The sequence below is a fragment of the Oryctolagus cuniculus genome, chromosome 20 (assembly GCF_964237555.1).
Source record: "Oryctolagus cuniculus chromosome 20, mOryCun1.1, whole genome shotgun sequence".
Classification (NCBI taxonomy): domain Eukaryota; kingdom Metazoa; phylum Chordata; class Mammalia; order Lagomorpha; family Leporidae; genus Oryctolagus; species Oryctolagus cuniculus.
Window position 1 is genome coordinate 22,045,703 of NC_091451.1, and position 12,824 is coordinate 22,058,526.

The window sequence follows — 12,824 nt, forward strand, 5'->3', positions numbered from 1 at the left end:
TGTTGGTGGGCGTAGCAGAAGGAAGAGGCGGCCCGAGCCCCATGCACGCCGCACACGCATCAACACCACTCTCATTGCAGACACCCCGGTTATCCCAGATCTGGAAGAAGTCCAGGAAGAAGACTTTGTTCTGCAGGTGGCAGCTCCTCCCAGGTACGTCAGAGCGGGTACGAAGTTGACAAGAAATGGGAAATGTGTGACTCAGTCCCCTCCCTGGGCTGCCCCTGCCCCCGCCGCCCTGTGATGGGCATCGGCCATGCCAGGGCTCCTGCCGTGTCCCAGTGTTTTGTTCCTGCTCTGGTCGTCTCTGGCTGCCTACCAGGCCCTGGGACCGGTCCAGTCCGAGCCGGTCTGGCCTCCAGGGCCTCCTCACACTCTGTCTTTCCTTCAGCATCCAGGTAAACCGGGTGATGACCTACCGCGACCTGGACAATGACCTCATGAAGTACTCGGCCTTCCAGAACTTGGTGAGTGGGCTCACCTGGAGGGGTGGGGTCCCAGCAGCACCCACCAGGGACCCCAGGGGCTGCCTGGCAGCAGAACCCGTGCAGGAGGCCCCGTCCACGGGTGTCACCCAGCATCCCTGACCATCTGCATCTGAGTTGCTGCCGTGGCTGAGACCGTGGCCAGCCACGTGGCAGCTGATGGCACAGCCCCGCCCATTCCCCAGCGGCCGCGTGGCCCCCTGGGGTTCTGACTCTGTTAGGAAGGCATTCCTGCCGCTCTCCGTGTGTTAGGGGCGGGGAAGGGGCTGCCACACAAGCTGGCTCTGCCTGGCTGGCCCAGCCCCCGCGGCCCAGCCCGGCTCCTCACTGCCCTCACGTTCGCAGGACGGCGAGATCGACCTGAAGCTCCTCAGCAAAGTGCTCTCGCCCGAGCACGAGGTCCGCGAGGTACGGTAGCCGCCGCGGCTCCTTCCCTCCCAGCCCAGAGCCGCTGCCTCCCAGGCTGCCCCGGGCCTGCCCACGCGCGCGGATCAGGGTGGACGCTGGCCACAGCGTGGGGAAAAGGTTGGCCTGGCCTTACTCGGGGACACCCTGTTGGCAGGATGACGTCGGCTGGGACTGGGACCACCTGTACACCGAGGTGTCCTCGGAGCTCCTTACCGAGTGGGAGCTGCTGCAGGTGGAGAAGGAGGAGCCTGCGGGCGGGGCCAGGCTCACCTGACCCAGGCCTCTGCTTTGGATTTGAAACAAAATAACCAAAATGCAGTACGCTGAAAAACTAAAGGAGCTTGCAAGCAGCTTAGGGTTTTTATATGGAATATTTTGTAACAAAAATATTTATTTTCAGTAGACCCCACTGGATCTCTCAGTTGCAATAAATGGCTGTTCTGTGGCAGCATCCTCTGATCCTTTGCAGCATCCTCTTGGGAGGGTGCGACTTGGGAGCAGTTTGATGGCAGCTCTGAGCACGACATGTTGCTGCCCCAGCATCGGGGGAAAGTAGATCCAGGAGGGGAGAACAGGTGCACCTGCTGGCAGTGTGCATGGCTCAGGAGGCCCCAGCACCTGGAGGAGGGCGGAGAGAGGCTGCAGCTGCCCACAGCTGCCTGCGGGGGTCCTGGGAGGGCCTGGAAGTTGCCTTTCTGACCATGACCCTCGCCGTGCTGCCGCCTTCTTCCCGTTTCAAGAAGTGTGTGCCGTGAAGCCTCATCAGAGCCGGCCCTTCCCCACCTCTGCCTGCACCCATGCCCTGGCGCCCTCCTGCCGCAGCGTCCAGGGCCTTGTTGCTGGCTCTGTGGGAAGCGGGGCAGCTGCAGAGACTTCCCCAGAGGCCTTCCCTCGGGGGGTGTGGCCTCCTGTCCTCACGGGTTCTCAGGAGCTCAGCCTTGCAGCCATGCAGCTGCCACTGCTCCCCCAGGCACCATCACCACCGGCCCCCAGATTGCACCGAGAGCAGGAGCGGAGCCCACGCCTCTCCCCATGCAGAGACGGCTTCTGTTTTTGTTTTTCTCTCTTTCTCCCTGAGTCGGCTCGTCCGAGGCCAGGGACCTTTCCCTTTGCATCAGGCCTGTGGCCGCTCAAGGAGGCCACTCCTCGGCCACGGACGGCCACGGGGAGCGCAGAGTGCTTCTCTCCTCCTGACTGGAAAGCACTTCATTAAAATTCAGAAAAACAAAGAGTCTCCGCACATCAAAAACCCACTGGGGGGTTATTTTTCTGTGACTGCGGTGCCCCTCCCCGGTGAGCCAGGCGGCAGGCAGAGCGAGTGCGTGTCTGTTAATTATAAACTGGGGGATTTCACGGCTTTGGGGTCCCGTTCCCTCCTCTCCCAGAGTCACACGTGCAGCCCAGATAGCCCCTCTGTAGAGTAATTCCTGTGGCCACAGAGAAGTCTCATTTGGGCTGGTTTTCCTTGAGCCCCCATCCTCCTGAAACCCAGAGGAGAAAGACTGTATTTCTAGCCCCTTAATTACTGGCAAATTCAACTGCCTCAGGATTCTGATAACCTTGGAGGTCTCCAGCCAGCCTGAGCAGGTGGCTAGGGGGTGCCTGCCTTCCGCTCTGTATTTTACAACAACAACGGCACCGTGGTCTGACACCTGCCGAGCTCTCTCTGGAAGACAGTACTGAGCTCAGCACGCAGGAATGGTCTAGCTCGCAGCCACCCAGGGAAGAAGACGCTGTGGTCACCCCCATTCTATAGACGAGTAAACTGAGGCTTGGAGGAGTTAAGAGGTTGGCCATGATTATCCAGCTACCGAGCAGCAGAGCCAGGGTTCAGAACCAGCTTTCCCGACTCCACCTGGGCTTTCGTCTGCACCTCTGCCGCCTTCGGCTTGGGGAAGTTCCTGACATAACTGCCCCACCCCCAACCCTAGACCAGGCGTCCGCCCCTGACTCCAGGGTAACGGCAGAGCAGAGGGTGTCTGTGACCAAGGCCGAGCACGAGAGGCCCCGTGGACCTGAAGCTGAGCCAGCGAGGCCTGGACCCGTCAGGCTCGGACCACGTGTGCCAGTCTCCTGTCACCTGTCCTGCGCCCTGATTGTGCCCTGTCAAGCTTTGAGTGCCTGGGGAATAAGACATTGTTCCAGAATCTTTGTCTACCTACTTCTCACCTGGCTCTAGGAAACCTTCCCAAGTGACATCACCCAGAAGTCAGAGCCTCCTAAGATGGCCCAAGAGGTCAGGACCGAGATGGGCAGCCACAGGCACCAGCCGTGTGCTTTTCTGCGAAATCTCGGTGCCACTGCCTCCTTCCTGTGGTCCTTGACCGGTTCCTCACCAGTTCCTCCTAGGTTGCCTCACAGCTCTGCAGGCTTGGGCGGTCCCGGCTGGTCTCTGGCATTGGGTGGTGGCGGCAGAGATGGCTGTTCACAGGCTGGGCTCCGATGGGTACTTCATTCCTCTGTGGAATGTCCCTGCACCTGCCACGTGCCGGGCTCTGTTCTTGGCCCTGCAGAGCTGGAGGGGCAGATGGACAAAGCAGAACTGCCTGGGCCAGGGCTGGGCATTTGTGGGGTCTTAGTCCACCCGTATGAAGATGGACTGGGCCCAAGGAAAGGTAAGTGGGCCGCTCGCCCGTTTCCCAGCCTCGGGAACCCGGAGACAATCAGACACAGCGGGGAGCCGTTTATTTCGCGCGTAACAGAGCCTTTTAAAGCACAAAACTGCGGAGTCATTGGGACAGGGCATAAGGACCAACCAATCACTTAAAAGGTCATTTTACCAGGCGATTTTTTACAGGACCAGCCATGTGTCTATACACTCTTCATCAGTTGTCGTCACTTCCCCTGATGTTGCGTGGCCAGTTAGCTTCAGTGGTAAACAACATTGGATCCCGCCACCTTACTTCCTTTTAGCGCCATCTTTGAATTACCTCGTGTGCCTAATTTCCCCACAGGCGTTGGCACTGGGGTCAAGCCACCACCCCGGCAGCACCAGCTGTTCCTGTGTCAGAGAGCCTAGTTCTAATCCTGGCTCCTCTGCTTCGGATCCAGCTTCCTACCAGTGCACGTTCTGGAAGGCAGCAGATGATGGCCCACATCCTTGGGTCCCTGCCGTCCACATGGAGACCTGGATGGAGCTCTGGGCTCCGGCTTTGGCCTGGCTGTTGTAGATATTTGGGGAGTGAACCAGAAGATTGGACACTAGGTTTTGTTTCACGTGGGACATTTTATTGGGGCAGAATCTGCAGACCGTGGAACTCAAGTGTGCATTCCCTGATGTTAGAGACCCTAGGGAGCAGTGCGCAGCGGCCCAATACGGTCCCTGCGGGGGATCCCTGCTGCCTGCCCCGCGACCACTGCTCTGGTTCCTGCCCGCATGTGTTTGCAGTTTCTGCACATTTTATGGAAATGAACTCGTTTGTTAAGGTTTTTCAGTCTGGCCGTAAGCACTCCTGTGTTTTCAGGGTTTATCCACGTTATACCATTCTTTTGTAAAGATTATTTTGGGGTTGTTTATTTGAAAAACAGAGAGAGAGAGAATCTTCGTCTGCTGGCTTACTCCCCAAATGGGTCAGGCCAAAGCCAAGGGGCCTGAAACTCCGTCCTGGCCTCCCACAAGGGTGGCAGGAGCTGAAGTACTTGAGCCACCACTCGCTGCCTTCCCAGGGACATTAGCAGAGAGCTGGATGGGAGGCAGAGCTGGGACCGGAACCAGCATTCCAACATGGAGAGCTGCAGCGGAACCTGCTGCACCCAGCCCTGCCCCAGCCCCAGCCCTGCCCCAGCCCCGCCCCAGCCCCAGCCCTGCCCCAGCCCCCGCGTGTTATTACCATTTTCCAGTCAGTCTTCCTACCGCCAGGCACTGCACTGTCTGGCTCTGTGGCCACCATGTCTTGCTTACCTCTTCCCCAGCTGGCGGGTGGACCTCTGGGCTGTTTCCAGTTCGGGGCTGCTGCAGACTTCTGTGCTGTCCGTTTGGACAGATGCGTTCACCTCTCCTAGGTCAATTTCCTGAGACTGGCAGAGTCTTACTGTGTGTTTATGCTTAACTTTTAAGGAGCCGCCAGACTCCGCAGAGCATTGGTTTTGTTTGTTGTTTTCCAGTGCTGTAGGGTAGCTTAATGAATTACTCGATTTTTGTCGTCCCCTTTGCTTTTTCCAGAGGTTGCTACTGACTTTGCAGGAGGCACATCCTCCCACTTTCTCGCTGCCTTCCTTCTTCCTGTTGTTTTACCTCTGGTTTGCGAACCTTATTTGGCTGTCTGTGTGCCCCACTAACCTGGAAGCCCCTTTGGGGTCAGGCTGGGTATTTGCATTTCCATGAGGTTCCATGCAGAGTCCAAGAGTTTAAGGTCAAACAGGGCGTGACCTTGACCCCAAGAAGCTCACAAGCTAGCAGAGGCGTGAGAGGAGACCGTGTGATCCGTGGCCAAGTGCAGCTGAGAGGGCGGTGGAGTGGCCGGGGGGCTGTCTACGTCCACCAGGGGACAGCAGGGGCGCTGGGTGTGCTTAGAGCAGGGTTTGGCAAACGACAGCCGTGGGCCCAGTTCAGCCACCGTTTGTTTCCACGGTTTTGCTGGAGCACAGCCTTGTCCGTTGGATGACTGTGTCTGTGGCTGCCTGTGCACTGCAGTGGCAGAACTTAGTCACCACAGAGACCGTCTGGCCAGCAAAGCCTAAGGTATTCACCATCTGCCCCCATACAGAAGTTGGCTGGGGCCAGTGTTGTGGCACAGCAGGCTAAGCCACCACCTGCGACACCAGCATCCCATATCAGAGCACTGGTTCGAGTCCCATCTGCTCTACTTCTGATCCAGCTCCCTGCTGGTGCTTCTGGGAAAGCAGTAGAGATGACCCAGTTGGGTCCCTGCCACCCATGTGGGAGACCTGGATGGAGTTCCTGGCTCCTGGCTTTGGCGTAGCCCAGCTCTAGCCATTGTGGCCATTTGGGGAGTGAACCAGGGGATGGAAGACCTCTCCCTCTCTCTCCCTCACTCTGCCGGTCAGATAAGTAATCTTTTAAAAAACATTTTTCGCTGTGTGGAGCTGTGGGTGGGAGAGTGGACCGACTGACCGACAGGAGGGATAGAAGGCAAGTGAGCTGGCGCAGACTGAGGGCACGGGGAGGAACGTCTGTTATGACTACGACGGGGACGTTGGAAGTCACTGCTACGGACAAGGCCATCCGAGGACGCCTCAGCGCATCCGCACTTGCTGCTCCCCTGCGGTCTCTACCGGGGGATGGACATGTGCCGCCCTCGCAGAGCCACTGCTGAGGAGCTGAGCGAGCACCGCCGTGACGTCCGAGGAAGTTCCTGCGCTCCTTTTGTCCAGGTAACGTGTCCGGGTGCGGCCAGCAGATGCAGCGAGCCAGCCTTGGTGAGGACCGTGCAGTGTCTGACGGCCGGTGGCGCTGGAGCAAGTGCTGTGAGACTTAATAAGCAGCAGACTGATGGACGGATGGGCTGTGAATTGGGCGGGGCATCTGCACCCTGCAGAGAAGTCCGAGGCACGCGGCTTCTGTGCCGACGGTGAAATTGTCTTGATTATCCTGCTGAAGTGTCGCCAGAAAGTGCTGCGTTTTGACGTCAATGCTCATCACGGCGCCGGCATGGACGCGGCCCAGTATACCACAGATGGGGCCGTGAGGACGGAGAGCACACCCCAGGAACTGGGCACCTACGGGATACTGGGGCTGGCAAGGGCAGGTATTACTCTGATAACTGTCCGCTCCGAGATGGCACTGACCGCGAGTCCCATGAGGCCGTTTTCAAGCCGGTCTCGTGCAGAGTAGCGGAGCTGCTCCAGCCTCGCGCGGTGGTGGTGCAGTGTGGCTCAGGCGCCTGTCTGCGGATCGGCTGGGTTGCTCCGACCTGACCATCAGAGGGCCGGCCAAGAGTGTGGACTTTGTCACGGCCTTCAGCCTGCCTGTGCCGATGCTAGAGGAGGCGGTCACTCCATCTGACGTGTGGCCCGGTGCTGGACGTACGAAATGGCGTTGGCCCTGGACGCAGAGGTCCCTAGTGAACTTGCAGATGGGGACTGCGTCGAATACTTGGGCCAGATTTCCAGCTTCACGCCAGTCCTTCCGCCGAGACTAACGAGTACCTGGGAAGGATCCAGCAGCGGCTGTCGGAGATCCTGAGAACACTGCCCCACGCGCCTGGGCTCCCAGCGCGGCCATTCCTGGGGAAAGCGGTGATGAGGACCAAGGGGACCCTGACAAGCGCTCTCCGCCACTCTGTCTGCTCCTCGGACAGACGAGAGGCCTGTGAGGAGGAGTTTAACCCCTCCGATGATGAGGGAGGGGGCGGGCTCACAAGCTCTTCCAACCTCAAGAAAGCCTAGAGAGTCGAGACCGAAACTGAAAAGGAGAAAGATGGCGAGGAGAAGACGGAAGTCCCAGGAGAGGAGAAAACCGAGGAGGAGGAGCCAGCAGAGGGGTCAGAGAGGCCGCGTCGGCCCGAGCAGACCTGGCCAGCTTTCCCACGTCCCTCCTCAGCCCCTCAGATTCTAGATTTCCTATCTCTTACATGGAAATACATAACATAGAAATACCCCCGAGGCCAGGATAGCCGAGCTGGGTAAACACTGTGCCTTCCAGCTGTCCCTCCCGGGTCCTTGATTTTAAACCAGGAAGGGTACCAGGTGTGGGTAGAAGGGACGCCTTTCTGTAGCCACGAGACCACATCCTGCAGTGCCCGGGTGTCTGCTTAGCGGATACGGAAAGGTGCCCCCTGTGGAACATTCTGGGTCCTCAGGGACTTCCTGTTCGTCTCTGGCTCCTGAGGTAACAGTAGCCAGTTGTAGGTTGGGTCTGCTGTCGTACCCCACCCCCCCCCCCAGCCTCAGGTGAGCCCAGAGACTCATGCTGCCTGCCCCCGGCCTTTCCCCAGTTCTGCCGCTGGAGGTTGGCAGGCTGTCCTGCTTCCTTTGTGAGATTCTATCTTCATCTTTGTGAGACTCTTTTTAATAAAATGGGACCTTTCTATACCCTCCCAGCCCTCCGCCAAATTTGCCAGTCCCTCCTTAGAGGACAGAATGAAGGTGAGGAAGGAATCACACTTCTCATAGGCTCCCAGAGGCACCTGCTGTTTCCACCCCGAAACCCATTGCGGCAGGAGCGATGGGAGGGAAGGCTGGGAGGGCGGGGCCGTTCTGGCTGGCCCCTACTGGGGAGGGACATCGGCGCTCCTCATTTCTAGGTGATGGGGACGGCATCTGTTTGGAAACACAGATGGGGAAGGGAAGCTTCTCAGCCCCTTTATCCTATCTGGGATAGGGGTCGGGGAGTCCCAAGTGCCTTTGGCGGTGGGCTCCAGATCCGACGAGAAAGCCCACTGCAAGGGTGTCAGGGACAAGGGAGGGAGAGCCAAGGGGGTGTTTTGAGGGGGGGTGGCGAGGTCGAAATCAGAAGGCAAGGGTGGCGGGAGCAGACAGAGGAGGCTGCCGATGCTCTGTGGCTGCGCCGCAGTGAATTAATTCACTGCATATGTTCCCAGCATCTGTCACGGTGACCTGGACGGGAGGGGTCAGTGGGAGAGGGGCCCATGCCAGGACTGAGCATTAGCCCAGAATTCCCTGGCTGCGGGGGCACTTGGAGCCTGGCTGGCTGGCCTGCTCGGGAGCATCTGCGGCTGCGGCACGCCGCCCAGCTGTGCTCCCCGCAGGGAAACACCAGCTCTGCAGGTCCCGCGAGCTCTGTCTCTTCCAGAGCGCAAGCTGCAGGGGATTCAACCCGGCAGCCACGTGTGCTGCTGGGGGCGGGGGCACCCCAGGCCTGGATGGAAGTGCACAGTCCCAGAACGCCGCTGGGTGCTCTGGGCTGTTTGGTGCTGGAGTGTGCTTTGGGAGCTGGTACCTGGAGGAAGCAAAGCAGGAGGCAAAGGGCCTGGAGCAGGGTGAATGCCAGGTTCACGATCGGGCTCCTCCGTCTCGGGTGTGCGACTTTGGACACATTCTCATACTTCCACACACCTCAGTCTCCTCATCTACAGGGAGGAGCTGTAAGAGCTGGCGCTGTGGCACAGTGGGCAAAGCCACCGCCTGCAGCACCAACATCCCCTGTGGGCGCCAGTTCTAGTCCTGGCTGCTCCACTTCTGACCCAGCTCTCTGCTAATTACTTGGGAAAGCAGTGAGACCTGGAAGAAACTCCTGGCTCCTGGCTTCGGCCTGGCCCAGCCCCAGCCATTGCAGCCATTAGGGGAGTGAACCAGCAGATGGACGATCTCTGTGTCTCTCTCTTTCTCTGTAACTCAGCCTTTAAAATAAATCTCAAAAAGAAAAAAAAAAAAAGAATGCCTGTCTCCTAGGTCTGTTTTGGCACCTGACACACACAAAGCCAGCATCCAGTGAAGATCAGCTCTGAGCGCACTGAAGACAGGGCGGGCCCCCAGGAGTCTGGGCACTCAGCACCCCCAGACCACAGACTGGAGGCCCGCAGGAGTCTGGGGCACTCAGCACCCCCAGACCACAGACTGGAGGCCCTCAGGCTCAGTTGACCCTCAGGTCAGCTTTGATCTGCCTTCCAGACTTTTAACAACTGTTCAGTTAATTACCAGCATTTAAAACCGAAACAGGGAGGGTGTTTGACCAGCAGTTAAGACACCAGGTTAAGGCAGCACGACTCCTATGGAAGGACCTGGGTTTGAGTCCCAGCTCCACTCTCCAATCCGACTTCCTGCTAATGCACACCCTGTGAGACCCCAGATGATGGCTCAAGTGAGTGGGCTCCTGCCACCCACGTAGGAGACCCGGAAGAAGCTCCTGGCTCCTAGTTTCAAATCAGCCCAGCCCCCCATCATTGTGGCCATCTGGAGAGTGAACCAGCGGATGGAAGATCTCTCTCTAACACTTTCAAATAAATAATCTTTTAAAAAATAATGAGAGATGAACAATATGGGAAAATTTCACATTGAAGCGTAGAATTCCACCTTCTCTTAGCAAATTGAGAGCTGCATTTGCTCCAGTGTCGCTCCCCGTCTTCGTGGAGGAACGACACAGGACCCTGCGCTGTTCTTTTGTCTGCTTGGCCCTCCCCGGGTTTGCTGCTGGTTCTTCCCGGGTTGGCTACCGACCCTTCCACCTCCGTGGAAGGGCGGTTCCCCCAGCCACTTCCCCCACTTCCGCGGGGGAGTGGCACACCGCCGGCCGGCTCTCTCGGGGGCTGCACAGGTGTTCCTTCAGATAGATGTTCCCCTTAGATGTTCCTGGTGCATGTTGTCTCTCTCCTCCTTTATAGTCCTCTTCCGCCAATCCCAACTGCTACCCACACGCCGAGTACGCTGCTCTCCTCCAATCAGGAGCAGGTCCTGCTGCTTATTGGTTGAACTGGAGGCAGCTGTGTAGAAGCTGTTTCTCCCTTCTCAGCGCCATATTGTGGGAGAGCAGATGCATAGAATAAGTCTTAATTCCAGTAACTTAGTCTAGTCCGAGTTGCTCCCCACACTCCAGGGCTGCAGGCCCCACGGCAGCGCTGGGCTTGGGCTGTGGCGCGACAGCTCCTGTACACAGCGACGGGCAGCGCCCACCCCCTGCCACACGGATACTGCAGGTCTCTGATGTTGAGGTCCCTGCCCAGCCTCTGCATTCAGCCAAGAGGCCCCTGTCCCCCCGGGCACTGCCCCAGGTCATGTTCCTGAGCCTAGAACTCAAGTCCTGACTTGCAGGCCAGTGTCCTTTGTGAGTGACCTGGACCCTGGCCTGATGCACGACCTGGAGTCATGTCAGCTCCTAGAAGGCCCAGTTTACCTCCCACGAGTTCCCCTCCCCGAATCAGGAAGCTTAGCCCTGGGTCCGGGCGGGAGGCCTCTGCGGTACTGTGTCAGTGAACGCTGCCCGGGAGCCCATGGCACCTGCTCAGGGGGCCTCTGGCTTGGCAGTCCCAGAGAAGGTAGGAGGGTTGCCTTCTTCCCTCTGGAGCAGCCACTGGAGCCGGTCACACTAGCAAGGCTTGGTGAGGATGGAGGTAGCTGAGGCTGCCCGATGTCCTGGCCGGCTGAGCCTCCATGGGTGCTCAGGAGGAGGGCAGCCCCTAGGACCACCCTTCCAGAGGGAACTTGGACAAGGGGCGTGGTAAACTGCTGGCCCCCCAACACTGGTGTCTTTGGGGTCTGTCTCAGCATCCAGGCTGTACCTGGCCAGTTACTGAATGTGGCAGTGATACCAGGCAGCCTTGGCCCCGCAGCACCCTAAGGGGCCGTCAGGACTTGCCTTGAGCTGTGCCCCTGTCCGGGACCCTCACTGTGCCCCCTTTCTTCCTGCTCTCCCTTCTCCAAGGTCACGCCTGCATCCCCACCTGAGCAAGGGCTTCCCCCTCTGCTCACGCTTCCTCGCCCCTGGACCTTGCACGGGTGCCACCCACAATGGCTCTTGCACTTGTAACTGTCTTGATGTCTGCTTCCGGTAGGGAGGGGGCCTAAACAGTGAGCCAAGGACACTCAGAGGGGCAGAGGGACTTGAGGCTGAGAGGGCACGGCTGCGTAAGGCTCTGGGCAGCAGCCCCGACTTCAGAGCCAGCTCCAGTGGCCTGGCTAGAGTTCAAGTGCGATTCAGGCTGGGGCTCCTGGAGAGGCAGCGAGTGCAGCCTCTCTCTCGTGCAGCTGTCACATTGGAGCCGAGTCCAACGAGTGGACCCGAGAAGGAGGAGGAACCAGAAATCTCACAGCAGACATTTGGCCAAAGATCTAAAAAACTTTTCTTACTTATGTGAGAGGCAGAGAGACACAGAGAGAGCTCTCTCCCACCTGCTGGCTTACTCCCCAATGTCCACAGTGGCTGGGCTGGGCTGAAGCCAAAAGAGCCCAGAACTCATTCCAGGTCTCCCACATGGGTGGCTGGAACACGACTGAGCCCTCACCTGCTGCCTTCCAGGGTAGGAAGCTGGAGTTAGAAGCTGGAGCTGGGATTCGAACCCAAAGCAGTCCAATATGAGATGTGGTGTTTTAACCACTAGGCCAAATGCCCGCCCTGGCAGAGGAGGTGGTCTCTCAGCAGCAGGAGAAAGCTCCAGCTCTTGTGCAGAGGTGAGGCATGGAGGGCTGTTCGTGGCTCTGTGGGCGGTCTCAAGGCTGGCCAGTGACCCGTGTTGCCCACCCTGGTCTGCGGGCGTCAGCCCTGGAAGAGAGAGAAAAGGTGACATTTGGGCAACTGCACCCCGGATCTCACAGAGGCCAGGCAGCCAAGTGACGTGCAGTCCAGCAGGCCTGGGGCATGTGCCCTCTGCTGGAGACGGAGCGGCTCCTGCAGGTCTTGGAAGGGCCAGGCTCATTCTGATGGAGCCGGGGACCACTCTCCACCGCCACCAAGGCGCCGCGTCCTGGACAAAGAGCACGGAGCCAAAGCTGAGTGAGAACGCTGCCTCCTGGGTGCAGAGCTGGGCGGGGAGGGGGCGAGGCAAGGAGAAGCCCCAACAGGGTGGCTGCCTAGCCAGGGAACAGAGAAGTCTCGTGGGGTGGGGGCAGAGCAAGTGTTGGCTCAAAGGGACAGGGTGTTGGAAAAGGCCCTTGTCTTGATTTCAGTGGTGGTTCCGTGTCTGCCTGCTGTATTTACAAAACTGAGAATGTGCATTTTATGTTTTTACAATATTTATTTATTTGAAAGGCAGTGTGACATACATTGGGATGAGAAAGAGAGGGAGGGAAGGGGAGGGGGAGAGAGAGAGAGATCAATTGTCCACCCTCTGGTTCACTCCCCAGATGCCCGCAGCAGCCAGGGCTGGACCTGGTCACAGCCAGGAACCAGGACCCCTCCCGAGTCGTCTGTGTGGGCACAGGGACTCCAGTGCTTGGGTCATCGCCTGTTGCACATTAAGAGGAATGCTGAATTGGGCCAGCGCCGCTGCTCACTAGGCTAATCCTCCACCTTGCGGCGCCAGCACACCGGGTTCTAGTCCCGGTCGGGGCGCCGGATTCTGTCCCGGTTGCCCCTCT

General features: G+C 58.7%; 1 protein-coding gene and 1 pseudogene across 4 annotated transcripts in view; both read left to right on the forward strand.

Moving 5' to 3' along the window:
• Positions 1–7,888, forward strand: part of IFT43 (intraflagellar transport 43) — a 92,688-nt gene extending 84,800 nt beyond the window's left edge. For 2 of the 4 annotated variants that reach the window (XM_008272014.4, XM_008272015.4), the window contains 4 exons: positions 81–153; positions 392–467; positions 831–893; positions 1,048–1,341. In XM_008272014.4, the coding sequence (XP_008270236.2) occupies positions 81–153; positions 392–467; positions 831–893; positions 1,048–1,167 (332 nt within the window). In that variant the 3' untranslated portion in view covers positions 1,168–1,341. Of the gene's footprint in view, positions 1–80; positions 154–391; positions 468–830; positions 894–1,047; positions 1,342–3,847 lie in introns of those variants that run through there. The other 2 variants (XM_051826002.2, XM_051826001.2) reach the window with 2 other exon arrangements.
• Positions 5,494–7,264, forward strand: LOC127484636 (histone deacetylase 1 pseudogene; annotated as a pseudogene).
• Positions 7,889–12,824: the final 4,936 nt, after the last annotated feature.